The 26492-nt window shown below is 54.0% G+C and overlaps 6 protein-coding genes across 6 annotated transcripts; 2 read left to right on the top strand and 4 right to left on the bottom strand.

Annotated features, from left to right (window-relative positions):
• Window positions 1–371: 371 nt before the first annotated feature.
• M406DRAFT_253480 (MFS general substrate transporter) lies at window positions 372–1861 on the bottom strand (the record flags this gene model as incomplete). Its single annotated transcript, XM_040916902.1, has 3 exons — window positions 372–1310; window positions 1400–1591; window positions 1676–1861. The coding sequence occupies 3 exons, from the start codon at window positions 1859–1861 to the stop codon at window positions 372–374; spliced, it is 1317 nt and encodes a 438-aa protein (XP_040778880.1).
• A 650-nt stretch (window positions 1862–2511) lies between these two features.
• Window positions 2512–3683, bottom strand: M406DRAFT_355762 (uncharacterized protein). Its single transcript, XM_040923249.1, has one exon. It carries the CDS (start codon window positions 3429–3431, stop codon window positions 2580–2582), a length of 852 nt encoding a protein of 283 aa, XP_040778879.1. The 5' UTR covers window positions 3432–3683; the 3' UTR covers window positions 2512–2579.
• An 8497-nt stretch (window positions 3684–12180) lies between these two features.
• Window positions 12181–15567, bottom strand: M406DRAFT_106797 (uncharacterized protein). The gene is made up of 3 exons (XM_040915209.1): window positions 14407–15567; window positions 13758–14354; window positions 12181–13674 (listed from the first exon to the last, which is right to left on the bottom strand). The coding sequence occupies exons 1-3, from the start codon at window positions 14983–14985 to the stop codon at window positions 12604–12606; spliced, it is 2247 nt and encodes a 748-aa protein (XP_040778878.1). The 5' UTR covers window positions 14986–15567; the 3' UTR covers window positions 12181–12603.
• Window positions 15568–20198: 4631 nt separating this feature from the next.
• Window positions 20199–20660, top strand: M406DRAFT_328967 (uncharacterized protein; the record flags this gene model as incomplete). The annotated part of the gene is made up of 1 exon (XM_040920383.1): window positions 20199–20660. The coding sequence occupies one exon, from the start codon at window positions 20199–20201 to the stop codon at window positions 20658–20660; it is 462 nt and encodes a 153-aa protein (XP_040778877.1).
• Window positions 20661–21577: 917 nt separating this feature from the next.
• Window positions 21578–23916, top strand: M406DRAFT_289196 (zincin; the record flags this gene model as incomplete). The annotated part of the gene is made up of 3 exons (XM_040918840.1): window positions 21578–22912; window positions 22955–23556; window positions 23620–23916. Exons 1-3 carry the CDS (start codon window positions 21898–21900, stop codon window positions 23914–23916), a joined length of 1914 nt encoding a protein of 637 aa, XP_040778876.1. The 5' UTR covers window positions 21578–21897.
• A 520-nt stretch (window positions 23917–24436) lies between these two features.
• M406DRAFT_41483 (uncharacterized protein) lies at window positions 24437–25867 on the bottom strand (the record flags this gene model as incomplete). Its single annotated transcript, XM_040924162.1, has 5 exons — window positions 24437–24554; window positions 24631–24911; window positions 25000–25188; window positions 25314–25439; window positions 25529–25867. 5 exons carry the CDS (start codon window positions 25865–25867, stop codon window positions 24437–24439), a joined length of 1053 nt encoding a protein of 350 aa, XP_040778875.1.
• Between the last annotated feature and the right edge of the window lie 625 nt (window positions 25868–26492).

Below are 26492 nucleotides of genomic sequence, written 5' to 3'. Positions count from 1 at the left end.
ATGAGATGTAAAATGCAAATCAGGGGGACTGGGCCTTTCAACTGTGCTTGAAAGTTCACTTGTGCTTAAAGCTGTCCTCAAGGATGATTCAAGTCTGTACTATTCGTCAGGCGCTATAAGGAGAGGATATTGCCGCCAATTTGATAAGCCCTTGCTGACCGTTCACAGCTCATTTCTATGTAGCCACCATATCACTTCGTTTCAGTTGCTTCTGGGTCCCGAAGTGCTGATTGTGGGGGTTGAGCTTCCCTTGATGTCGCTGCTTTCCGAATACTCCAACCACCAGACCAGCCTATCCAGCCCTGCTCGCGTGGCCCTCTAGCGAAACAGACGAGGAGTGCAAACCCGAGAAATCCAACTGCAACAGTGTGTCAGAACGATACGTTTCTCTGATTCTCGAATTTTCTGTGAGAGGAGAGGGGGAAGCAAGATAATATATTCAACTCACTGTTACAACTCCCACTCGCCCTCCAACCTCCCAAAGCATACAGTCGATTCCCCACCGCCGTGCCCGTCAGCTGGCCCGTGAACGCCGCGATCATGTAGCACGTGTTCACCCGATTGCGAGCCTTGGGGTTGATGTCATTAATAGCCGTGCGGTTGGCTATGTTGCAGGCTTGGTTACCCAAGTCGATGACGATAGCCTCGAGGATGGGCCCCGCGACGGTGAAGGTCCCGATGAAGGTTCCCGTCGCGACACCTGCCATCTCGATGGAGATGCCGAGCAGGCAGGAATAGAGCGGCTGGATCTTGTCGATGACGAGTCGGCTGTAGACTGGGCCCCAGCAGATGATGAAGATGCCGATGAGGGCGAAGAGGCCGATTTCAAGCGAGTCGTAGTTAAAGGGGGGGGAGGAGAGGAGGAAGGACATGGTGGTCCAGAAGGAGGTGAAAATGGAACTCATGAGGAAGTTGATCAGGCATGCCTGGACCAATAAAGGTTCGGTGAGGAACATGTAGACAATGCTCCACATCATGTGGAAATAGTTCAGGCCGCCAGGGTTCGTGGAAGGGTAGTCCGGTAGAAATAAAAAGAGAAGGATGAAGATGCAGTACTGGGCGGCGAAGGCGAACCAGTAGATGTTGCGCCAGTCGGTATAGTTGGCTATGACTCCAGATAACAGACGGGCAATCAGCATGCCGAGAGAGAGGCCAGAGACAACGATGGAGATGCAGGTGGCTCTCCTGTGGGCCGGGGCGAGGTCTCCCACGAGCGGCAGCATGAGCTGAGGTGTTACCGTCGTCATTCCACACACAAAGGATATGCCAGCGAAGGAGGTGAAATCGGGTGTTAAACACAGGGCAAGCCACTTCAGCGATTGGGATGAAATCTTAGCGGGATACCATGCCGGAGTAAAGGGCAGACATTGCGACTTACCAGTGTGGCAGTAAAGAGGACCAGGAGCAAGATGTATGGTCGGCGAGGAAATATGTCACCAAGAGGACAAAGGAAGAGTAGACCAGCGGCGTAGCCTGCCTGAAGCAGGGTCGCAACCGATGAGGCTCTCTCGAAGGTCACATCGAAAGTGTCTGCAATCTTGTACAAGATGGGCTGGACGTAGTAGAGATTCGCCACCGTCACCGTAGTGGTCTATAGAGATTGTGCTCTTAGCAAGGAACACGAGTATATCGGTTGCATCAACCGAATAGTATTGGTAGATAGATCCGAGCTTACCAGGGCAAAAAGCAGGTTCAGAGCCAGACTGAACTTGGGAGGATTGTCCGGATCATAACGACAACGTGGAGGTGTCCACATAAGAATCTTCTTTCCGCAATTCACGACGCTCGTTTTCCATGCTGGTCTGCCTGTACCTTTTGAGGAAGCCGGACGGGGGGCAGCAGATTCTTCGACTGTCCCCATTTCCAGGCCTGTTGCAGAGCCATCTTGGGCCTTTGAGTCTTCATCCGACGAGGACGAGCCAAGAATCTCGCTCGCCATGGTCGGTGACATCTTATCGGCGATTTTCTGCGTGTTGCAGGAGACGTCTTTCTTCCTGACCCTTCACCGCCGTCGTTTCAGAGGCGGCCAACTTGAACCACTGGTGGTGCATTGGTAACGCTGATGAGAATAGAAATTTGAATAGGAGTGTCCACTACAACGTTCGAGTGAAAACTGAGTGTAGTTGTTGTGTGTGACCAGAAGGTGAATTGGCCCGAAAAAGAGAGGGGGCGATGCGGGTGAACGAGGGAAAAAAAGATACCCGCCAATCTGCCGGTGCAATTCGAATGTCGTTGACGTGACTGTCGGATTTAAGAACGGTGATACACAGCAGCACAAACACCGCAGCGTCACTCCGCAGTTTTATCAAGTAAGCCAAGGCCAAAATCCGCAACGGCTCGTCCCGGAAAATAGTTCCCGGCAGACACACGGTCGCATTGGCAAAATTCGTTCGTAAATCTATGAGACAGCACCGTGCCTGCCATAAGATGCTCTTTCCGTTTTGGGCTTCAACATGTAGCGTCCATATCTCCCAGCTTAGCACGAGAACAAAAGGAACGAGGAGCGAGCGTGAGATTGAACCGCTTGATTGATATTGAAACTGAACACAAGAAATTTATCATGATTTTTGCCCGCCATCCTACGAATGCATATCGGCCAGCGCTTCCTTAGCCTCCGCCCGCCTAATGGCCGCCTTTCTTCTTCGCCGCTCGGCACAGCACGAGAAGCAGATAAAGCTAGCACACCCCGCCACGAACAGCGCCAGCAGGGCGGCGACGAAGTAGCCGATCGTGGGGAACTCGTCCGACGAGCTGCTGGAGCTGCTTGTCGACGTTGAGGATGCGGATGACGAGGTCGTGGACGATGTGCTGGAGGAGGTTGAGCTGGCTGTGGAGGACGATGCCGATGTGCTGGAAGTGGTGCTTGCTGCAGAGGCCGAGCTGGAGGTGGAGGTGGCTGAGGTGCTGGTCGCTGAGGAGGAGGATGTGGTAGTGGCCGAAGTGGCTGTCGATGTCGTCGTGTCCGTCGAGGAGGTACTGGTGGACGCCGTCGACGTCGCCGTCGAGGAGGCTGTCGTCGTGGTGCTGTCGGCGCGGCGGTGCAGCTCCCTCAGCTCGACCACGTACTGGTCTCCAGCATCCTGTCCCTCTTGCTCATCATCCTCCTCATAGTCATCACCCTCCTCGCCTGTGTTCTCTTCCCCTCGACATCTCTCCGCTGCCCAAAATGCCTCGGTTTCGCTCTCCTCAAGCCCACAGCCCGCTTCCAGCAAACATAGTTCTAATACCGCCGCGTCCACTCCAACGTGCTCGAGGCAGCCGCGGACGTCCTCTGGCTGGCCGCAAGCTATCATGGAGGCGATCTGCTCGCCATCGGTAGAGCGACAGCCGAGCTTGTGTATCCTGTGGTGGGGGTGGGCTGTCGCAAGGTTGGCCAGGAGGAGGGCGGCGGCGGTGGCCAGTGCCGATTTTTGTGTGGTTGAGATCTTCATTTCGTATGTGTGTATGTGTGTATGTGTGGGTGTGTTGTGATGGTGATTGATGGTGATGGCGACAAGATAAAGAGAGACCAGAGTAGGTAAGTAGATATGTGAGTGTGGTGACTTGTACAGTTGTTTCGATATTTGAATCCCAACAGAGAACAAGAATAGAGTTGTTTCGAGGAGATGTAAAAAAGCGAATAATATAAATAGACGAGGGTATCACAAGAAATATAGCAAACAAGTAAACACACGAGTGATGAGATGATAGTTAGAAAATATATGCTTAGAAAATGCAAAAAGCTTAGGTGGAGTGGAAGAAGAGAAGGCAGCCCGCTCTTATAAAGGGTCATGTTGAAGCTATTCTAGAGCAAATACTGGACCCATTCATCGTACTACTGAACGGTCCACTCACGAGAGCTTCTAGACAGCCTTCAGTCCTAGACCGAACTTACAGCATGGCCGATCCACCCGAATTCCCAGACCTAAGCCCCTTGTCCAACCCCTCTTTCAACAATCCAGGATACTCTAGTCCTACAATCAATAGAAACCGAGCCCAGCCCTACGCAAGACGAGCAAAACGTGACGCGGACAGCTCGCCCCGACTTGAAAAGGTGGTGTCGGATCCACGTATGCTCTGCTCAGCCGCATTCTGCACAGCAATGAACAGCCGGGGATAAGAAGTTTTTTTAAATTTGCAGAGGCAGTAATTTAGAGAGATTGTCCTTGTAACGGAGCACACCACGAATTCGCTGACGACGACTTATAGTGGGTCCTCCTGTTGGGATAGTAAAATATATGGTTATGGTTGGAATCGAGTGAGCGGTCGCCTCGTTTCCTGATTTGGCTGCGCCCCTTCAATTCTTCAATATGCTTCGCTGGCTGGCCGTTTTGCTGTGGGCGGCTGCCGTAAATAGAGACACACTAATCGCATTGGGGTGGGGGTGACTCGCTCGGTCGTTCTCGGTCGCAAGCTCGGCCCATGGCCGCAATGCATGTCATTCCACGTCAACCCACGAGCGGACCCCCTTTTACAATATTTTGTTTCCTGTTTCAAAAGATAGTAGACAAGCATTATGACAGAGATCAGGAAAAGAAAAGAAAACCGGAAGACGGAAGGAAGAAAAAGAAGAAGAAAAAGAAAGCAAAAAACAAGCTCAGGAGTTTAAAAAGGCTCGTGGTGTCTTAGCCATGATCAAAGAAAGTCAATTCTAACGGCAGATGTACCAGCAAATACTGAAAACCATGCCTGCTATTCCCATCCCCTCCCCATCTATGAGATGCCAAGCCGATCCAGCAGCATGGGGAAGTCTTTCAACTCAACGGTTCCCGGCACTTCATGACCCACGATGTATTTACAGCCCAGTACATCCCATCCGCCTTCATGATCTCCGAGGCTCTAATTTTTCTCTAAAAGCCAACGCTACTTGAGGCAACCCATCATCCTACAAACCAGAGACGATGGGCAGCCTGGACCGGTTGGTCCTTGACCATGCGCTTGCGTATGAATTGTCATGGGTGAAGACATTCCCAAACCCATCAAAGAAACCACAACATGTGCTCCACCGACGATCTAGATCCAGATCAACAAGCCCACCCACCGCAACCAGCAACACTATAGTACAATATTAACAACAGCATGGCGCAGACAAGACTCCACCCAACCACCTCTAAAAAGACTGGATAACAAATTGAACTAGGAGGGGAGACCTTCCACAAGGACCCCTTTTTTCTTCTTCTTACATCTTTCGTTCCTTACGCCTCGCCCACTTTCCGTCCGTCTTGGAACTGAGGCCGAGCCGCGCGGAAATACCCAGGGCATACACGAATAAGCCTTTCCTTTTTGCTCCCTTCTTTTTGGTTCGACATATGGTCTGGTCTGATTTGCGTTTTTGTCTCCACTCTGTCTTCTTTCTAAGGTCGGCTTGCTCCCCTGGCTGGTCTGTTCCTTAATGATAGGCCCCCGGGGTAAGAGCACGCAACGGTCAGTTACCGTGCCACGCATATCCCAATCCCTGTGAGATGTGAGTACACGACGCCCTGCCTAGCGAGACAATCCCCAGACTTCCAGCTCGCCGGACAGGCAGGCAGGCAGAAAGGAAGATAGCTAGTGATGGATGTCAGCAAGGAGGGTTTGTAGAGAGGCAGGCATTTGGCTGGGTGAATGGATTGGGGCAGCCGTATCCTATCCATTTCTATTTTTTGTTTGTACGATAGAGTTTAAATACAATTATCTTCAGGGAAAACTTCTCTCTCTCTCTCTCTCTTCCTTCCTTCTCTTCTCAAGTAGCCATCAAATCAAACTTGAACCATGAAATTGGTATCCATCAAACACGCTTGGAAACAACAAGACAGTGAAGAAAAAAACCAGGCAAAAAAAGGTGGCAGGCCCAAGAGGTCTGAAAGAAGAAAATTAAAGAAGACAATAAACGGCAAGACGTAAGGAAGCATCATCATGGTTTCATTCGTTCGGTCCGCTTCTCCTCTCTCTCCCGCCCCTCATGAGCCTGTAGCCCTCCTGACCCATAGGGTGGTGGGCTCGTATTCGGTCTGCTTGTCCAGCTTCTTGTAGGCGCGGTGCAGCTTCATGCCGAGGTCGTGCTCCTCGCCCTGGATGTCGGACAGCTTGGTCCTTAGGTCCTCGATCTTGCGCTTCTCGTCCTCGCGCTTCTTGCGCACCTCCTCGGGCATGATCAGGTTGTCCTTGGGCATCAGCTCTGTCATCTGCTTGATGGCGCGGTTGATGTTGATCCTTCGATTAGCCAGGTCCTGCAGCTGGGCGTTGAGCTGGGCGATGCGGTCGGTGGTCGTGACGGCGGTGGCGGCGGAGGCGCTGGGGGCTGGCGGGAGGTCCTTGTCCACGTTGGACAGGATCGACGCCGGGCGAGAGTTGTTTGAGTCCGAGCCCGACGCTGGGGACCGTGGCGAGAGGAAACCAAAACCAAAGCCCCTGCCGCCGCCGCTGTTCTCCTTCTTGTTGCTTTCGCTCCTAGGATTTAGTTGTTGCGAGGACAATTGGAGGTCGCGCGGTCCCTTGGCCGTCTGCTTCCGAGCCCTGGGCGGTGAACTGGTGGCATTGATGCCGGCGCTGTTAGCCCCGGCTGTCGACATCCAGGTCTTGGTCAAGCTGATCTTGACGGGTTCCGTGTCATCTGGCAGGGCGTCAGACCACCTGTTCTCGCCGCCGCGCAGCTCCGGCCGCCTGCGCTCCAGGACGCTATCCGCCTGGACAAGTGGGTCCGACCCCGAGCCGGGGAGGCCTTGCGAGGCTTTGTTGCTGCTGCTGGTCTTCCTGGTGAGGCCCATGACGATATCCTTGGGCGGGGTAGGGAGTGGGGGAGGGATGTGTGCCTGGGTGTCGAAGGAGTCGCGGGGGGAAGACTCGCGTCCTGAGGTCGCGTAGGTGGTGATGCTAAAGCGCGAGGGCGGCTGCACGTAAGGGGAGTCCGAGCTGGCCTCGCCAGGGAGGCTGGGCAGGTTCTTGGTGTTGAGGTGGATCGGGTGGGGAGGCTGTCGAGGAGGCGCCTGCGATTGACGATACTGTTCTTGGTATGGGTACGAAGGATGCTGAAGATGGTGGTCGTCTTCTGGTCGCGAGTAGACAGATGATGAGAAGGACTCGTGTGGCTGATGACCCGTTGCGTGCCGTTGTTGTGTTGGCGCTGCAGAGGGGGGCCCGCTTCCAATCTCCTTCCTGCGAATTGCGTCCTGGTGATCGTGGGGGTACCCAGCTGAGGAGGACCTCAGAGGAAATGTCGATGAGGGGTGGTGGGGGGGCTGTTGCGGATGAGGTGCGCCAGTTGGCCACTGCGTACTGGCATAGGAATCAATCTGAGCGGCATCAGCCGTGGCTGTCGCATTGACGGCGCCTGTAGAAGATCCACCGGCTGAGACGGTACCAGTACCACTCGCACCTTGTTGAAACGGGAAGCCTGTGGCGGTCGAGGTAGTACCGGAGAGGGGTGGGCTTGGGTAGCCCTGCTGGGCGGCGGCGGTGGTGGCCTGTGGTTGGAGTTGGTGTTTCTGGCCCCCTAGCGAACTGATAAGAGCGCTGCCGCTGAAGATGCGACTCTGTCTCTGGCCAGAAGATGGAATGATCCTGCGGAGTGTGCTGGCGAGGCTGGTCTTGTTGTTGGAGGAAGAGGAGGAGGAATTGTGGTTATTGGTGGTAATGTTAGTGTTGGTTGGAGTGTTGGTATTAGTGGTGCTGGGGGGTGTCGTAGTGGTGGTGGTTCCAGTGGTTGTAGTGGTCGGTGCTGGTGCTGCGGTAGTGGTAGCGGTAGTAGTTGAATTGGATAGGGGGTCCTTCCCTGCACCGCCACCTCCTCCTATTTGCTGCACGCTCAGTGTTGCAGTTTCAGGACTTATAGTGGCACCCGATATGGCAACGTCCACCACCCCTCCTTCTTCTCCCACACCAGCACCAGCAACTAAATCGTTCACAGCAGCACCGGCACCAGCACCATTGATATACCCCTGCTGCTGCTGCTGCTGCTGCTGCTGCTGCTGCTCTTGCTCGACTGCTGGTGGCGCATCACCCTCGGCTGGGCGTGGCGAGTTTCGCCTTGCGCTTCGAGGAGGAATCTTGAGGGGTTCAACCTCAGGATTGTCCTTCACAGGGTCCACGATCGCAGTTCGTCCCGACGCTCCCTTCCAGCCAGGCCTGCTCGACACAAAGGCCTTCGCTGCAGGGTCCGTGTAGCTGGTGGGTGGCCCCTGCGCCTGTCGCCGGGTGGGCCCGCCGCCTCCTTCTCCTCCGCCGCCGCCGCCGCCTGCTCTCGATCCGGCCCGTGGAGGCTGTCGCTGCTGCTCGGGTGACTCTGGAGGACTTGCCACCACAGTGGAAATCCCCAGGCCCCGTGCAGCAGGCGGCGGCACGCGCCCCTCCTCCCGGCCAGACAGGGACCGCAGCCTGTTGGCCGCCGCCTGCGCCTCCTTCTGCTGCCGACGCTCGCGGCGCATCATTGGGATATTGGACCGCGCCGTCGAGGCTGCTGGCGACTTGGGAGACGGGGCCTCGGGCACCTCAGGCAAGTCGCCAGCCTGCCGGCTAGCTGCCCGCTGTCGGGAAGGGAGGGAGGCGTGATCCGAGGACTTGGGTGCGGCTTTCGGAGCAGGAGGTGGTTGGGATTGTTGGTGGGAGTAGGAGGAGTGGGCGAGAAAGTCGGACTCCTCGTCTATTGGAGAGATGTCGTGGTTGGGTCTGTGTTTGTGTGTATGCGAAGCATTGTTAGCGACATGATATCCTCAGCCAAGTTGGAAAGAGCAGCACTAGTTGATGGGGCCAAAAGTTCCACTCCCAGCGACGCGACTTGTCCAACAGTCCCACCGTAACATCTCTTCTGGAGCATGGCAATGCCTTCTGGGTTGTACGTACACAGGATCTGCAGCAGAGAACTCTGGCGAGCTGGGCGGTGACACTTCGCCCGGGCTGGTCGTGTAGCGCGAGGCGTTGTGTGCCTTCCCAAGGTCCGTATAGACAGTCGGGGCTTGGGAGTAGACCGAGGACGGAGGCCGGCCAACCGAGTCACGATAGCCATTATTCTGAGCCAACGGAGGCGCTGAAGGTGGTAGTGTCTGCGATCTGTGCTGAAGGGCACGCGACTGGTATGGCTCCCTAGCAGGAGGAGCAGGTACAGTCTCACTGTGAAAAGATGGAGGGGCACACAGGACATGATCAGCAGGTGCAATGATATACACACATATATATGACAACACCATGAATCCCGAATCCAGAAGGGCCGAAGGGGAAACTTACTAGTCTCTCGGCGGCCGGGGAGGAGGGGGGCCAGCCTTGCCAGCAAGGCGGCTATTATCCAAGTTCGGCTGTCCCTGCTGGCGCGCAGCAATGACGGACGAGCGAGGCTGCCAGCTATTATTATAATTACCCTGCGGTGCTGTTGAGTTCATGGTCGACGCCGGCGCCGACGGGGAGAAGGTGGACGCTCTGGTCTTGGCTCCGAGGTGATGCTGATCAGGACCTCCTCCTCCCCCCATTCCCGACCTCCATCGGTCCCACATTGCGTCGTCCTCTCGAGTCTCTCCTCTCTCCCTTCTTCCGTCCTCTGTCTCTCTCTAGGCCGGGGTGTTTCCAGCTGGTCTCTTTTCTGCCGGAGTCTCGTGTGTCGTGATATTCGCGCAGGGTTTGTATCTCGGGCGTGTGCGTGTGTGCGTGTGTGTGTGTGACTGGGCACGCGAGGGCGGACGAGGGTTTAGTGTGATGGGTTCACCGACGTTGATGCTGACACGGTTCCTCACGAGAAGCCTGCGATACAGGTTTCGGGCTCGATTGACCGGGGGGTTTTGTGAGTCCCGGATGATTAGAATTCCTTCGAGAAAGAAGGAATGGATCAAGGATTACGACGACAGATACACACCAAAACAAGAAGAAAAGAAGAAAAGTAAAAGAAGAAAGAACAGAAGAGTAAGAAAAAGGACCGTATTGTCAGACGAAGGCAGAAAGATTCACGTCCACAAACGAGAGGCGGCCACCACCAAGCTTACAATACAGTAGCAGTACAGTACCTGATGAGATAATGACAGGGCGGGCCAGGCCTGTGGATGCCTTCTACTTGGGGTCTAGTCACTCCGGTTCCTCGTAGGAACCAGTGCGGGTGTGTCTCGAATTAGCCCCCGGCCCACCATCGCATCACAGGGAAGAGACGAGGCGAGGGGTGGTAGTGGAGGTGGCGGGACACGGACGACTAGAGATTTGAGGACCTTTGGGCATTTGGTTGGCGCCCATGAGAGAACTAAACAATGTAAGCCCATTTTCCAGTTGGCCTTTCCACTGTACTGTGCCTCATGGTACAGTACATTCCAGGTACAAAAGGGTTCTCTGGCTGCCTCGGTTCCCATAGTGGCCCTCCCTGCCGCTCCCCCACCCCCGTTCAGGTCCCACCAGACCCTCGGAATGTCACCCGGACCCTGTCATCTCGACGAACCACTGCAGCGTTGAAACCTGATCAAGAACCCTTGGGGAAATTTCTCTGGCTCAAGTAGATCAGGTCTGAAAATTGCATTTCCTCCGGTGTGTGAGGTTCGGTGAGGATCCTTGAAGCAGCAGTTAGGTGCATATTCAAGTTCTGTGTAGAGAGCTAAAAGAGGGAGAAGGACAGAGAGAGAGAGAGGGAGGGAGGGAGATTGCAAGGACCCGATCGCAAGGTCGTGCCACATTACAGACAGAACAGACAAGAGAAGAGAATTACCATTTTGTTATCATAATAATTCTACGGATTACCCTACATTGTAGTACAGCCAGACACTAAAGCAGGCCTCAGTAATAGGTTGCATATGCGTATCTATGTATGTACTATGTATGGTCAGCCAAATCCTACTGCCATTGACGCTTCTCTGTCTGTCTCTTTCTGTTTTCACTCTCTTTTCCCTTTGCACGGCTGCTGCAAAGTCCAGAATCCTTCCGACCGCAACCTCGCACGGCTTCTCTCAGGAGAGAACAAAAGAGATCATAGCAGCAAGTCACAGCAGAATGTCATCACCACTCATCCGCCCATCCTTCCATCGCGTGACCTGCCAGAAAATCCTCAATCACCTCAAGACACTCGGATCTCCTGTCCTGCCTTGTTGACTTGACGCACAAACACATTCTTGCAGCATAAGCCTAAACTATATTCAACCACTATTGACCCCCCGACCAGAAATCAAGTTTTTGTTTCATTTTTCATCTTGTTTTCCTTCTCTTTCCTCCCCTCTTTTCTCGTCCCAATCTTCTGAGGTCGGTCCGCTACCATTCTTCTCTGCCTGTCTTGCCTCTCACAGCCTGGCCATGGATGGAAATTAAGCTTGGGATGACCCACCCCGTTGCGTGCCATCCACCCACCCGACCTAACCCAACCTAAGCCGATCAGCCGTCCTCGAAGTCCACAGGGCCGGTACATGGCTTGTACCCCCCCTCCAGTGGGGCCAAGGAACAGTGCTCAGCACCACTGACGGACGGACCTCTTTCTATCCAGTCCTTCTCTGGATCTCAGATCTCCCCCTGTCGTTAACCGTTGGTTGGTTCTCGGGGGCCGTGCTGGGTTCATGTCCGCGGCTTAGAGAGAAGACAGAGCTGATGATGACAACGAGTTTGAAGATTTACCGCGAGGTTTCTTCTTTCTTTCTTTCTTTCTTCCTCCCTCTCCTCCTTTGGAGGGAAAACTCTATCCATCCCTCAAAAAAATAACTTGCGCCCGCCTCTGTGTGGGCAAAGACCACAGCAGACCCATCGTGTACAACACCAGGCCACCATAAAGCAGGCCCTCCTCATGTACACACACACCCATATAGAATGCCCCCCCCCCCCCCGCCCCTTTCCCCTGCGCCTAGCCGGATGGATTTTCTCACCTAAGAACCCAATGGTCGGGGCACGGGAGGCGCAGCTTCAATAGTCCCTCCATTCCTCCCTCCATCCCTAGGCCGCGTGTAACTCACGGGATAAAAGGAGGGTTGGATGGTTGGTTGTCACACTCTCTTTCGGGTGTCCGTCCTTGCCCATCTTGGGGGTCGTTAATCCTCGTAATTATCACCGTGTGTGTGCGCCCTGCATGAGAAAGGATCGCGGGACATCTCAGATCTGGTTCTGCAGCGGGTCTTTTTTTGCCGCGCGCTGGTTGATCCCAGGGTCTAGAGTCGATGTCATTGGTACATCCAAACTGTCAATCATGGCTTGAGGAGGGCGGGTAGATAAAATTATCCATTGTCCAGTGAGTCAGTGATTTTTGGGTTACACATGAGATATAACGTAAGCCCTGAACAGTTTAGTTGAATGCGAGGTTGGATTACTGTAGAGCACGCATGCTCTAGATAACGAGAAAAAGGAAAAGCATCGGTATTTATTGCCTTCTGAAGGGCCTTCGCGAATTACCCACTCGATACGCAGTAATAAGATTGAGGCCTCTCTCAAGGCTTTTTTCTAGTCGCAAGCAACAAAATCGAAGTTCCCCGCCAGACAACGCCAACACATTGCTATGTCCTTCGAGATATGATATTTTGGTCGCCAAGTTTTTTTTGTCAAAAAAATAAAAAAAATAAAAAAATAAACGTGCCTCTCAGAAAGCAAGCAGAAATGCGGGGTATTTTTCATGGGGGTGGTGGGGGGTCCATCGCGCGATCTGAGGCAGGGTAAAGATCACTACTGAAACCCAAGCACAAAAGACATCACGGCCCATCCTCAGGTAAAGAATTATGGTGCCGCAGAACCTGAAGCAGGTCTTGAGATGGTGACCGAGCTCGAGCGCTGCAGACTATCACGGAGACTCGTCGGCAGCTGGGCCGGGATATCCTCACTGGTAGAGTCGCCGTCCGAGTCCTCCGTGTCGGTATCATTCAGCTCTAATGGCTCCTCTGCCGTACCGTTCCCCTCAGGAGACAAAGCCTTGGAGGGCGCGAACGTGGGATCCCTCGTCTCCGCCTGCACTGCCGCTGAACTACCCAGCCCTCCCATCTCAGAATAGGCAGTGCGCTTGCTGCTCAGGTCCTCGCCGTGCCCGCTGTAACGGCGCTTGCCGGCATGCATGCCCACCCCGCCCTCGTTATTCTCAACGTTGAGCTGGGGAACCGGCAGGGATGATGCTAGAGTCGTGACTGGTCTTGCTGGTGCATTCACCGCCGCCCAGCCGCCGTGTTCAACATCATGTACAGCGTAGTCATCTCCAGATTTCTTGCCGGGGGTGTTGTCGCGTTCACTTGGGTCGTCCACGATGGGAGGACGCCCTCGTTCTCTGAGCGGGAAGCCCAGCTCAGCTTGCAGCTCAGCCGGCGTTTTGTAATGTATGCGATCCTTTTCAGCCAGGATTTCGGCCTTGGTCCTCCGCATCCGGAGCCGGACGCCATATTTTTTGCGGATCAGAGACTGCTTTGTGGCAAACGAGTTGCACAGGGAATCAAGACGCGCCCGCTTTGAAGCCTCGTCGGAATATGTATTAGCGTCCCGCATCCGCTCTCCGTACTTGAGCTCGGCCGCTCGAAGCTCCTCCTGCATGGTAGCCAGCTGCTCGGGTGACAAGTGAGAATAAGGGTCGGCAGACGAGCCGCGGGGCGTAGCGCCTGTAGGGGTGCCAACCTTGCTGGTGGCTGCGCCCATAGATCTCTGGGCGGGCGAGGCGGTCCTGCTTGCGGATGGGGTTCCGGGCGTATTCATGTCGTTTGTATTGAGAACAGATGGAGGGGGTTGGCTTGCAGGCACCGGCGTGCTCGCGGAATCCGCGCTGGAAGGCTTATCATCAAAGTCTCCGCAGATCTTGTGAAAATTATGCTACACATAAACACATACATACGCACGCACGCACATGTCAGTAAGAGAGGTATGTTTCAAGAGGTGAGGCAGATGTTACTTACGTATTGGAGAGCCATGCCCGTGGTGAGGCCCTGGCCGCAATGCTGGCAGTTATACTTGAAACCGCTCGACCCGTTTGGCGTACGGGTACAGACTTTGTACTTTAAGTGGTAGTTGTATGCTGACGCGTGACCAAAGCGACGAAAGCAGAGCCCGCAGTACAAGACATTTGTAGAAAGATTGGGCTCCTGAAACGGAAGGCCAGCGGGCGGCGGGGTCACAGCGACGGCCTGGGACGGTAGAGGCTGGCTCTGCTCGGGCGCTGCTGGGTATGGGTACGGGCCGGTGGAAGAAGCCGAGGGTCCTGCATCGGCAGCCTCCTCTTCCTCAACATCGCTGGGCTCGTAGCCAAGACGCTCAGCCCTGGCTAGAGCATTGATCAGCCGTTTCGCTTCGATGGTCTTAAGGCGCCTCTCGAGGGCTTGGTCGAGAAACGAGTCGCTTGCCTTGGCTAAGATGAGAGCGGCAACCTCGTCCAGGTCAGCCGGTGTCATGGCGTCGACAATCTCACGCTTTGCAGCACGAATCATATTCGTGCCGAAGTCGCGCATTCCGCGCTGAAGAGCAGAGGGGGTGGCATGATGTATACTGGCGTTCAACTGGTCTGCGTTAGCGATTCAATCATTCTCTCAAGGGAAGGTGGTAACGTACAACGAAAGCCTGGTGGAAATCCGAGCCCAGCAGAGCCTTTTCCCAGCAGTCGCGGACTGACCGCCTCGCAGCCTCGGGGATGGCCTGCTGGATGGCATAGGTGATCCTGGTGCGATCATCGGCAAACTTTGGGTTGGCGTGAGACTGGTCTCTCCCGGGCGAAGGGAAGCCAGAAGACGGGCGGAAACCAAGAGACGGGCTTCCTATGCCTGGAGCGTCCTGGCGGGGTGATGTTAAGCCTGGTGAAGGTGAGGCACGGGGTTGGCCTCCTCCTTCGTTGGGACCATTGAAGCCGCGAGTGCTGCTGCCCAAGACCCTAGCGGAGGGTGACGATGAAGGAAGCGTGAACGAAGGGGTTGAAGGTTGGGGGTCTGCAGGCGGGACGGCGGTGGTGGTAGCAATGTCGGAGACGATCTGGGACGGGAGTGGGTCTGTAGATTTGTATTGATGACGGCTGTCTGCTCGCTCGCCCGGGCAGCTTAGGTTTTGGCCTCCGCGTGCGGCGCCGGAAGCGGCTCCGTGACCATGTCCGCTCGGCGTAGAAGCAGCAGCTGGCGTTGTGGGGGCGATCGGAGCCATTTCCACCCACGCCCCGTGCACAGGACCACGCGCACAAATTTTTCACCCCCTTTTGATATAAAGAGAAGGGCAAAAACAGAAGACAAGGGTTTGAAGAGTGTTGCAAGCTGAGTTCCTTGTGAAAGCCCTTTGTCAAAGTCCTCCCTCTTTTCCCTTTCCAGATGCCAACACAGTGAGTGGTCTGCTATGGCCTGCCTGTGCTGGTAGGCTTCCCTTCACTCCACTACAACCCTGACGTGAACAAGGAGAAGGTCCTGTGTGGTGAGAGGCGTCCACAGTTGAGCTGTGAAGTGGGAACTTGCTGCTGTTTGGTGCTGGTGCTGGTGCTGGTGCTGGTGCAGGTGCATTTGCTGCTTTTCAAAATGTGTAGACAATTTGATTTGAAAAAAGTGATGCACATCGATCGATCAACCTGATTCGATTGAAAGGAGATGGGTGATGTTGGCGTAGAGCAGCCTCCTCACAAGCTGCACGGTATGCTGAGCTGCCGAAGACAAGACAAGCTGCAGTGATTGAGGCTTGGCAGTGGATTTAGATGGTGGGTGGTGCTGTTGACGTTTTTACGCGTTACTTACGCGACTGGAAGGTGCGAACCAGGGGTTTTGCAGAGTAGGTTACAGAAGGGGAAGAAAATCAGGTCAGGCTAGGCAGGCATAGCAGGGTTAAAAGGGGGTTATATCATAAATTTGTTTGTACTTTATACAGAAAAAGACAGCTCGATCTAACCGATTTAGGGCTAGTGCTGGTCATGATGTATAAACCCGTTTTAATAATAAAGCACTAATATCTTTTACCGTTTTGCGTTATAAATGGTTTGTATTTGAATTTCGAATAACGGGGTCTTAGGCCCCGGGACGCGTTTTTGGTCAGATATCTTGAGAATGAACCATAGCAGGGTCTTACAGTTCCAGTTTGATTTCATTTAGATTTCGTATACCATAGTGAGTCCATATGATGGCTCATGGTATTATGCGCAATCTTGCTTTTCAATTTTTATTTTGGTGTGGGACGGCTGGCTGGATTGCATAGATTTGCCTGTTTCATTGCATGGTCCTCTGCAGATGAGACACGTCCTTTGTACAACACAAGGCCATTTCACTTCTCCCTAAAAATTTAGTGTGATTCGCTACTGTGCCGTGCTGTGTGGGGCTGTGCAGCAACAATATCCTGTGTGCCACACACAATGATTTGCTGGGCCTATTGCTATCTGTGCTGCTCACCCATCACTGTCGCCTCCCTCTTGCCTATTACATTCTGTTGTCCGTGGTGCGTGTGCTCTCGCTTTATGCTGCGCTCTCAAAGGTCGATGAGCCTCGAGCCTTGGCAAATTACGCCTCCCAAACCGCTGCCTTAGTACAGTAACTGTAGAGGAGAGGCTATGGCCGACACTCTTGGGGTAATACAAAAAGGGAAGGGCCACCCCCATCACGTTTCCCTCGAGACAAAAAACACACATGTAAAATCAATCATTTACCACGTGTAACCCTCCAGCATGTCCACAGGGCTTATAGCCACAAGTCAAGAGGGCTCCACTAATAATAACATTAGCAACTAGAATCTCAAGATTTATAGAGCCAAAATACAAATAACCTCTCCAAGAGTTCAGAGTGCTGAGCCCGAAAATGGAACTACTATTACAATATCTTCAAACTGTGATTCAAGATTATTGGACACCCGGGGAGGTGAGAGTATGTTGCCCGAATCGGCACGGCTGCCGAGGTCCTCAGTGACAGATCCGGTTGTAAGTCCCAGGCACCCACATGCATGGGTGTTTGGAGGAGGGAACCCACCCCCACTTGCTGAGCACATGGCGATGTCCATACGCTAAGAGGCACTACGCACTGCCACAGAGCGACCACGCACTGCCAGGTACATTATCAGATTATGTACGGCACAGCAACTGCCATATCTGGTTTTGTTTGATGACGTGATGTCTCCCGCCACAGCGCGCACACAACGAGATGGAGAGGGTTGGTTCGTTTCTGATTCGTTCCCATCTTGTGAGACAATAAATCTTCTCGTTCACCAGACTTCAAGAATTGTCCTGTCCCGTCTTATCACAGTCCGGATTTCGGATGGTAAGCAAATAAATTAGAAAGTCAATGCAATCACCTCGAAGTGTTCGGTCTCGGGGCAGGTAGGATTCAGCCTCAGCAATCGGCCCACACGCTAAATTCCCGGAATCTTGGGAGGTGGGAAGGTACGTGGATAGAGGGGTAACCGCCTGAAGAACCCTGCTGAAGGTCCAGTCATGGTCGTCAAGGGTCCACACATGCGTTGTAATACATACTATAGTATGTACAAACTTCGTTACTCTCATTCATAGCCACCATCACGATCGATCGCCTGTGTCGCCTCTGTTGTTTGTCAAGACCATCTGACCTCTATCTCTTTTTTTTTTTTCTTTTCGAAACTTCCAGACACATATGTACTATAGTACTCCCTAACTCGGTCTCGTATCCATCACAGCAGGCGCCATCCTTGCTCTTCCCAGCTTGGCCGAGATAGCTGCCTGTGGTTCGCCGCTGGCCTTCCGTCCAGACCAAACCGTGTCTGCTTACACTGCCCCATTCGCCAAGCTTGGAACCGTCAGCCTCAGCAGAGAAAAGGAACTAGAAGATCTGTTCAAGTAAGCTCATCCTTGGTGACAAAGGAGCTGTTGGTGACGACCTTTGCTCTTTTAGTACTGACTGGGCAGATCAATTAAATAACCTGCAACCCACCTTGCGCACTTCATTTCAGCGGCATCCTCATCCTTCTCCCTTGGTTTTTTCCCATTTCATTGTTGATACCCGTTGCTTTTTCTCCCCGCTCGCATATTCTCTTCAGAATACATTTTGCTTGCACGCCAGTAACATAAATCCACTATTCTAACACCTGCCAACCAAACATGTCTTACGGAGGATACCCTGCCTACAGTGAGTTCTACATCCCTTCACCTACACCTCATGTCGTCAAAGACGCCAAGTAAGCCCTCTTTCAGCTCAAGAACTAACTCCGGCCTATTCAGACCAACCTCCTCCCCAGGGCGGCGGCTACTACAACCAGCCTCCTCCACCACAACCACCACCTGGACAATATGGCTACCAGCAGCCGGGCCAGTACGGTGCCCCCGCTCCTCCGCCTGCAGGCCAGCCTCCGTATGGCGGCTACTCGCCTGCTCCCCCTCACAGCCCGTATCCACCTGCGCCGTACGGCCAAGCACCTCCTCCACAAGGCTACGGCGCCCCATCGCCGATGCCGCCAGGAGGTGGTCCACAGTCCTACTACCAGCAACCGCCTCCCCAGGGCCCTCCACCCGGCCAGTACGGCGCCCCGTCTCCTTACGGCGCACCAGCACCTGGCTATGGCGCCCCTCCACCCGCGCCGTCGTTCCCAACCCCTCCCTCTCCAGGCTATGGCCCGCCGCAGATCATCAACTGGGACGCCAGGCCCTGCGCCGACGCCATCCGCAAGGCCATGAAGGGCTTCGGCACCGACGAGAAGACCCTGATACGCGAGCTCGCCGACAAGGACCCCTACCAGATCCATGCCATCAGCGACGCCTACGCCCGCAACGAGCGCCGCAATATAGTCGCGGACCTCCAGAACGAGACGTCGAGCTGGTTTGAGACAGGGCTGGTGGCGCTGGCCCGTGGGCCTCTGCAGCACGACATACGTTTGCTCTTCGAGGCCATGTCCGGGCCGGGGACCAAGGAGAAGGTGCTCAACGACGTACTCCTGGGCCGCAGCAACGCCGACATCCACGCCATCAAGTCGGCGTACAGGGCGACCTTCCACCGCGACTTAGTCGCCGCTATCAAAGACGACCTGAGCCTGAAGACGGAGCGGCACTTTGAGATCGTCCTGGGCGCCACGCGGGCCGAGGACTCGGCGCCAGTGATCAAGGCCGACATCGACCGCGACGTGGACGCGCTCTACGCTGCCACCGAGGGCAAGGCGGGCACTGACGAAATGCGCGTGTGCAGCATCCTCAGCCTGCGCAATGACAACCAGATCAGGGCCATCGCCCACGAGTACAAGCTCAAATACGCCCGCGACCTCGAGACCGTCATCAAGAAGGAGTTTCGCGGCCACATGGAGGACGCCCTGCTGTTTCAGCTGCGCCACGCCATCGACAAGTACATGCACCAGGCCATGCTGCTCGAGGACGCCATGGCCGGCCCCGGCACCAAGGACCACCTCCTGGTCGCGAGGGTCGTGCGCAGCCACTGGGACAAGGCCAATATGGCTAATGTAAAGGGAGCGTACAAACAGCGATATGGGAAAGATCTGGCGCGCAGGATCAAGGGTGAGACGTCCGGGGATTATGAGAGGTTGATGTTAGCCTGCATTGGGGAGCACTGAGCGGGGAAGTTTTAGTCATGCATGGGAAAGGTGTGCGAGATCAAAGGAGGGAGGGAGGTGTGCCAACGATAATGAGCTTTGACTTTATGAATGTAATACCCATGTGACGCTGTCTCTCCTACCTATCCGAATCTCATGCAACTCGTTTGGGACAGGCTATGTCTCCTATTGCTGCATGTTTGTTCTTCTTCTTGATGTTTGCTCTTCCTTGTGAACATTTTCTTTTAGATGTATCCATTGTTCACTTGAAGAGTAAGGCGATAGCAGGACAGTGTAGAGGACTATATTCTCTTATTGAAAAGTTCTCGACAGAAACCTTTATAGGCGTCTATATGTAACATGGTAGGACATCTACATCTAAGCAGACTTCCCGTCTTTTGCGCAAAGGAAGACCATCATCTATCTGTGGTCGTCTCCTCCCCGTGCCCGGGTTCGTGTTTATGTACATAGTATATAATAGCGTGTGCCCCAAGCCCCATTCTCATAGAACGAGATGGTGACCCATAGTAGTGTTGTTACATGATTAATTATTTATTACGTTCCTGGACTCATTTCTCATTGCCCCTCATAGTCGCATCTGTTTCCAACTCGTTGAAACCGAAAAAGGTAGGGGCGCTCTTCAGCCAGGTTTGACGTGGGGGGTGTATGGTTGGTCTCATCTTCTCATGGCGAGGTATGCGGACGTGCCATTCCAGGCAGGGTAGGTTGTGTGCCACTGACCGTCGTCGAAAGAGGTGGTGGTGGGGGTTGTCTTGCTCGTAGTGATGAAGGTGGAAGGTGTTGGTATCCAAGAGGTGACGGGGGAGGAGGAGGAGGAGGGAGAGGGAGTGTGAGTCGAGGTGAGATGTGGAGGCAGCGACACTGAGATGACGGTGGTGACGCTGGTGGGGGCGGCTGTGGTCGATGACTCGGTTGTTGTGATGGAGGAGGAGGTACTTGTGAGTGAGGAGGAAGTATTCGTAGATGAGGAAGAAGCACTTGTTGGTGAAGAAGTGCTCGCCAGTGACGAGGAACTGATCGCAACAACTGTCAAAGTGCTCGTAGTTGATGAGGATGAGGTACTCGTGGCCGAAACCGTCTCCGAAGACGTAGATGTCGTCAGGGACGACGTTGTAGACGTGACAAGATCAGTGACTGTTTGGGTCACAACCACCGTAGCAGGCGCAATCGAAACAACCGAGATGTCCGTCTCGGTGACTTCGTCAGTAGTCGTTTTGGGCGCCGGGGTGACAGTCTCGACAATGGTGGTCGCGGCCGCTTCTGTCGACGTTGTGCTCTGGCCGCCGATAGGTACGATCGAGTACGTCGCCCGAGGTCGGACAGCATGAAATCTTTGTACCCTGTGTTCTACCACCTCTGCGTTCACATCGGCGACTGGCAGACAAGTAGAGGGCTGAGACAGGAAGGCCGCGCAGAGCAATAAGCTGGAGAAAGGCGCGGGTGGGCTGAACAGGCGCATCTTGGACAGTCGTTGCGCAAGAGATGGGAACGGTAAGGACAGGTGTGAGAGAGGAGAGAATTTCCAGCTCAATTGATTAGCCTCGATGAGTATTGCCTCGAAGGAAAGACTACAAAGGCACTGGCTGAGCGTAGGGATCGTGGATGAAGACGAAGGAGAGGGAGGGTGGAGGATGAGGACGAGCACAGTGGGAGAAGGGGAAAGAAGCAAGAAGCACAGCAAAATGAGACAGGCATATGTGAGAGTCATTCAGGAAAAGCCGTCTACCCAGCTCAATTAGATTATCAAAGGACCTGGTTCCTTCTGGAAATCCGCAGTGATCAAAAGACCGCGCGGCATAAAGTAAAATGCTGGTGGTTGGGGATGCCCACCCTCCAAAGCATGTTGAAGCTGTGATGTCTCTTTTTTTTTTTTTTTTGGTGTGGAGGGGTGGAATTTGGAGGGGCTGGGACCTCACGCAGGAAGACCAGGAACGGGTAATCGGCCGGGGGTGGGGTTCCTTCTTGGTGGTGGGGGTTTGCGAGGCACAGCAGGAAGGTACTACCATGGTACCCTAAGCCTATTCTTCAACGGCACGAAAGGTGGGAAGGGGGGGGGGGTGGTTAGTGGCTATCCCTGCCTCACATCAGTGCCCACTCAGGGTTCCAGGCGCTGCTTCCTTGGAAGATCATTGCAACGTGCTATTACTCCATGAGACTCTTGAAAGCAAAGAAAAGAGGAAGAAAATATCCCCAGGAGTGGACACGGAGTTCTGGGGTTCTACACACATCTTACTGTGGGCTTCCAGGAACCCTCAGATCATAGCTCGTGGTTATACGCTCGCGATCCCAGCAGAGAGAGGAAGCTCCCGATGCCATACCAACACGTCGCACAGGGGGCGTTGACGAATTTGTACATGGCCGCCACTGCCTGAGCCTGTCACTGTTGGATCCCCTCAGCCTACAGCAGACTGTAGCAGGAACCTGGAAGATGCGTCTATCGGGGGCACTGCATGAGATCGCAGGCACCTCTTCAAGGAGGAGACACTAAGGAACCATCCCTGGAAGATCTGATTTTTTTTACTACGTTCTTTCATATTCTGTGTCACACGTCAGTCAATCACCACGATGGGGTCAAAGCAACAGGATGCAGGTCATCTGCCCCCCTTGCCAGTCTTTGACGGCCTCAGTCCAGCGTCTGTCCTCTCTGAGACACAAACTCTGCTCGCCAACCAGACAGCAATCCAAGATGAGCTCGTCAAAACTGTGACGCCAGAGACGGCCACCTTTGCCAACACGATCCAGCCCCTCGTAGACAGCCGTAACCACACCGCGTCCCGTACCACAATCCTCCGCACCGTGCTGGCCCAGGTACATCCAGACAAAGCTGTCCGCGATGCCTCACGAAAGGCTCAGAACCTCATCACAGCTGCCGAGTCCGTGAACCTGATGCGCACTGACGTCGCCAACCTGGTAAGCGCCGTTCGCCAACGGGTCCGAACTGAGACGTCCGCCGAGGCCCTCGACGCGCAGGATCGATTTCTCCTGGAGCGCATGCACGGGCAGTACGTCCGTGCAGGGGCCAGCATTGCTTGCACTGAGACTCGTCAGCGCATACAAACCGCTTCGGAGGAGTTAAGTCGGCTTGAATCTGCTTCTCTTAGGTGCATCACGGAGGAGAATGACGGAGTGGTGTGGTGTACCGGTGCTGAGCTAGCTGGCGTGAGCGAAGATGTTCTAAAGACATTGAAGACGGGCACGCCATCGGAATATATTACTGAGGCCAGTCCTGAAGTGAGCCAGCAGCTGTTCCGGGTGCCATTGAAGGGCAACGCGTTCACTGAAGTCTACCGCTCTGCCATCCTGGAAGAAACTCGCCAAAGATTGGAATTTGCACGGTCACATCGCTTCCCGGAAAACGTCGGGCGCCTGTCAAAGATCATTGTCCTGAGGGATGAGACCGCGCGGTTGCAGGGCTACGATAATCATGCCGCTGTCAGCATGGAGGACAAGATGGCTGACAGCACGGCTGACGTACTGGCGTCGCTGAACACCTTGCGCCAGAAGCTTGAGCCCATCCGCGACGCCGACCTCATCATGCTTCGCCAGATGAAGCTGGAGGGATTGCGTCAAGGTGTCGAGAGTCCTGCTTTTCATAGCAGCCAGGTGAACGTCGACCCACAAGGGCTTCCTCCCAATCTGTTCGCCTGGGACTTCAGCTACTATTCCTACCACTGGAAGAAGGAGCACTGCTCGCTCGACATGCGCAAGTTTGCAGAGTACTTTGAAGTCTGGCACACCGTTCAGAGCATCCTTGAGCTGTACGGAGACGTCTTTGGCCTCGACTTCGTACCCATGCCTGAGGTCAAGGCGTGGCACAGCGAGGTGGTCACCTATGCTGTCCGGGACAGTGCAGTAGATGGAACAGGCGAATTCCTGGGCTACTTGTACCTCGACATACTCGCCCGAGATGGGAAATATAATAATGGCACGCACATTGCCATTCAGCGGCCGTTCGTAGACGCACTTGGGATGCGAAACCACGGCGTGTCGACGGTGATCTGCGCCATCAGCCGGCCGGAAGGCTCCATGGATAAGCCGGTTCTGCTCGAACATAAAGATGTAAAGAGCTTGATGCATGAACTGGGTCATGCTGTTCATAGCCTGGTTTCTTCTGCCAAGTACGGTATTGAGCATTCGCGAGATTTTGTCGAGATCCCCAGTGTCACTATGGAGAACTGGGCATGGGACGTAAAGGTGCTTACACGCCTCGGCAGACATCACTCTGTGGTCTGTAACGCAGCGGACCAGCAGCAGCACCAGCAGCAGCACCAGCACGGCGCCAAAGAGTTTTCTGGAGGGCTGCCGCTGGACATCGCTCAGGCCGTCACCCGTACCAAGTGGCTCTTCAAGGCGAACCAGATGATGCGATCGATTCACTTAGCTCTATTCGACCTCGCGATTCATTCGCCATCGAGCGCACAGGCAGCAGCGGAGATAGACACGACTGCGCTCTGGAACTCTGGTAGATCTGAGATTATGGGTCTAGCCCTCGGCGAAGGTGAACATGATCCAGGGTGGGGGCAGGCTTCGTTCAGCCATATCCTCAAGAAGTACGCTGCAGGCTACTTTGCATATCCGTTGTGAGTAATGCAACTAAGTCGATGACCAACTCGCCGATTTGAGCGTCTGTCTTCCTTTCTTGGGCCGGCTAGCTAATGGGGCACACTCTCAAAACTTGCAGATGCCGAGTGATCGCGGCAGATATATACGACACCGTCTTTGCTGGAAATGCATGGGACAAGAGCGCCGGGCGAAGGTTCCGAAAGCTGCTCTTGGAGCCGGGAGCAGGTCGACCGGAGGCCGAGACGGTGCAGGCTCTTCTTGGCAGAAAGCCGAACTCGGATGCGTTTCTCCGGCAGATCCTGTCTTGACGGTCTTTTTTCTCTTTGAGACATTCATTACTCGGCCCACGAGGGCACTTTGGAAGCTCATTGAAAATGGGCAGAGACTTGCAGGTCTGGGTGCTGCTGCCACCCTGCCTCGGCATCGCAACGAAACTCTGGTGTCTTCTGTACAAGAAGTTGCATATTTTGGGTGAGTATATTGCACATGATTCCCATAGAACACCACGCCCTACAGCACATGCGGTTTTCTCTCTTCACGATCAGCCTAGATTGTCCAAGATTAGCTGGACCTCATCATCTGCAGCCTCAATAATGTGGCGAGGGCCAAACTGAGTCTTCCACCCGATTCTCTTCCCACGCTCACTCTTGAACGTGCACCTAGATTGTAATATCAGTTGGTTAGTCTCGAAGATAACACACATATTTATGGACCAGAATAAAATGTCGCACTCACTTTCCACCAATATGCAAGCTCACTACCTCGGCCGGACAATCGAGTGCCTCTCCCATGCGCCCCAGTATCTCTGGACTTGCAGGGACGACAGAATCGTCCGCCACGATATTACGCCTTGCCAGCGCCGCCGCCACGGCAGTGTAAATGTCATCCCATGGTACAGGCCCCGAAGAGGCGAGAAAGAAGCCTTCCCTACCATGCCCAGGATCCCCACCGGTCAAGATCGTGCGCAGGATGTCGAGGTAAAGGCTTGTGTTGTCAAGAATGTGACAGACAGGCCACTCCTGTTCATAGAGGAAGGAATCAATCAGTGTTTCGGCTTCTCTTTGGATGGTTTTTGGGATGCACGAGAATGGAGCGTTGGCTTACCGGCTCGCCCTCGTCAACCTTGTATACACGCCTCATGGCCCTGGCGGCTTTCACAACGGCAACGGTCTGGATCGAGGTGATGTTGCCGAACCCCTCGCCCTTGCCGTACACAATGCAAGGGGCGAAGATGTAACTTCGCACGCCGTATTTCTCGGATTCCTCAATGATTTTGCAGTTTGTGTCGACGGCCTAATTAGAGCATGACGTTTAGTAAGAAAGGAATTTTAAAAAAAACAAACCAAAAAAAAACCGCCCCTTCCCCTTCTTCTTCCCCTTCAAAACTTGGAAAGATGCAACTGGTAGGTGATACGTACCGACTGCATCAGGGGAAATCGAGCCTTTTGAGCCTTCTGGATCGAGAATAAGTCTGGGTCCGTATCGAGCAGCGGCCTGTCCGTCGGCGCGCCAGCATGGGAAGAAAATATCTTGGCCCCAGTAGTCTGATTCAGTGCTCAAATGTCAGCAAGAAAATCAACAATCGCGAGTATGTATACATGTCATTATATATGAAACAAGTGTCTTCACGCACGTGAAGAAAATGAACCTCCCGGCCCGTGCGCTCTCGAACCTCAGCCAGGGCCCTGATGAAGTGCACCTGCGCCTCGTGCCGCATCGCATCGATGAGGAAATACACGATGCTGATCTCGTGCTCCACGACGGCGTCCCTGACAGCTTTTTCGTCACTCACGTCCAGCGCGAGGGGTTCTGCGCCGTATTGCTGCTTGACGGCGGCGGCCTGGGCGTCGGTGCGGACGAGGGCGAAGAGCTTGTCGTAAGTAGGGGGGAGGTTGGCTTCGTTCCAGCGGGCGAGGAGGGTGCCGCCCAGATAGCCTGAGGCGCCGGTAATGAGAATTCGGTGGGAAGACATGGTGATGTAATTCAGGGTTGCGGATGGTAATAATAGGGTTTAAGTGTTGTTCTAGAGATCGTGTCAATGTTGGCTGTGAGAAGGGAGGTTGCATCAATTCGTCAAAGGATTTGTATATTTGTGTGTATGTATGAATATATATCAGAACATGAAAGTCGGTGGAGGCTTAGGTGGGTGTATATAATCAGGTCGTCCATTTCTAAGCTGCTCGTCCGCGCGGAGGCCGAGTTTCGGACGAATAATAGCCGTTCAGACGAGCAAATAATTCGACCTCTGTTGATTTGAAAACCCAGATGTGAAAGTATGGGAAAGTTGTTTTCTCCGCTTCTCTAAATATGCATTTTGACATCGACTCTCAACCTGCAAGCTGACATCACAGAGGCATGCAGTAGTACGTACTCTTCTTGGGGAGTAAATTTATAAACAGGGTTAGGGTGCGTGCAAGTCGCTCAAAAGCAATTACCTATATGAAAAGCATTTTAGGGAGACTGCCGCTGCTAGACAGACACTGGCTGGCACCTAATCGTGGTATGAAGTGTCTGTGAAAGTAATTGTGAATATAGTTGCAAAATATTGTTGAAACACATCAAGGACACCATTCTGATAGCCTGTTTTTGATTCTAGA

This window comes from Cryphonectria parasitica, assembly GCF_011745365.1.
Source record: "Cryphonectria parasitica EP155 unplaced genomic scaffold M406scaffold_3, whole genome shotgun sequence".
In the NCBI taxonomy this organism is placed as follows: Eukaryota; Fungi; Ascomycota; class Sordariomycetes; order Diaporthales; family Cryphonectriaceae; genus Cryphonectria; species Cryphonectria parasitica.
The sequence above is the reverse complement of the archived record's forward strand: the minus strand, read 5'-3'. Positions and strand labels throughout refer to the sequence as shown.

Excerpts from the sequence above, each read along its gene's own strand:
- M406DRAFT_106797 (XM_040915209.1), bottom strand. The coding sequence starts at position 14,985 with ATGGCTCCGATCGCCCCCACAACGCCAGCTGCTGCTTCTACGCCGAGC. Across the intron at positions 14,355-14,406 it reads ATTTCCACCAGGCTTTCGTT|TTGAACGCCAGTATACATCA; the intron begins GTACGTTACCAC and ends AACGCAGACCAG. Across the intron at positions 13,675-13,757 it reads CGGGCATGGCTCTCCAATAC|CATAATTTTCACAAGATCTG; the intron begins GTAAGTAACATC and ends GTTTATGTGTAG.
- M406DRAFT_355762 (XM_040923249.1), bottom strand. The coding sequence starts at position 3,431 with ATGAAGATCTCAACCACACAAAAATCGGCACTGGCCACCGCCGCCGCC.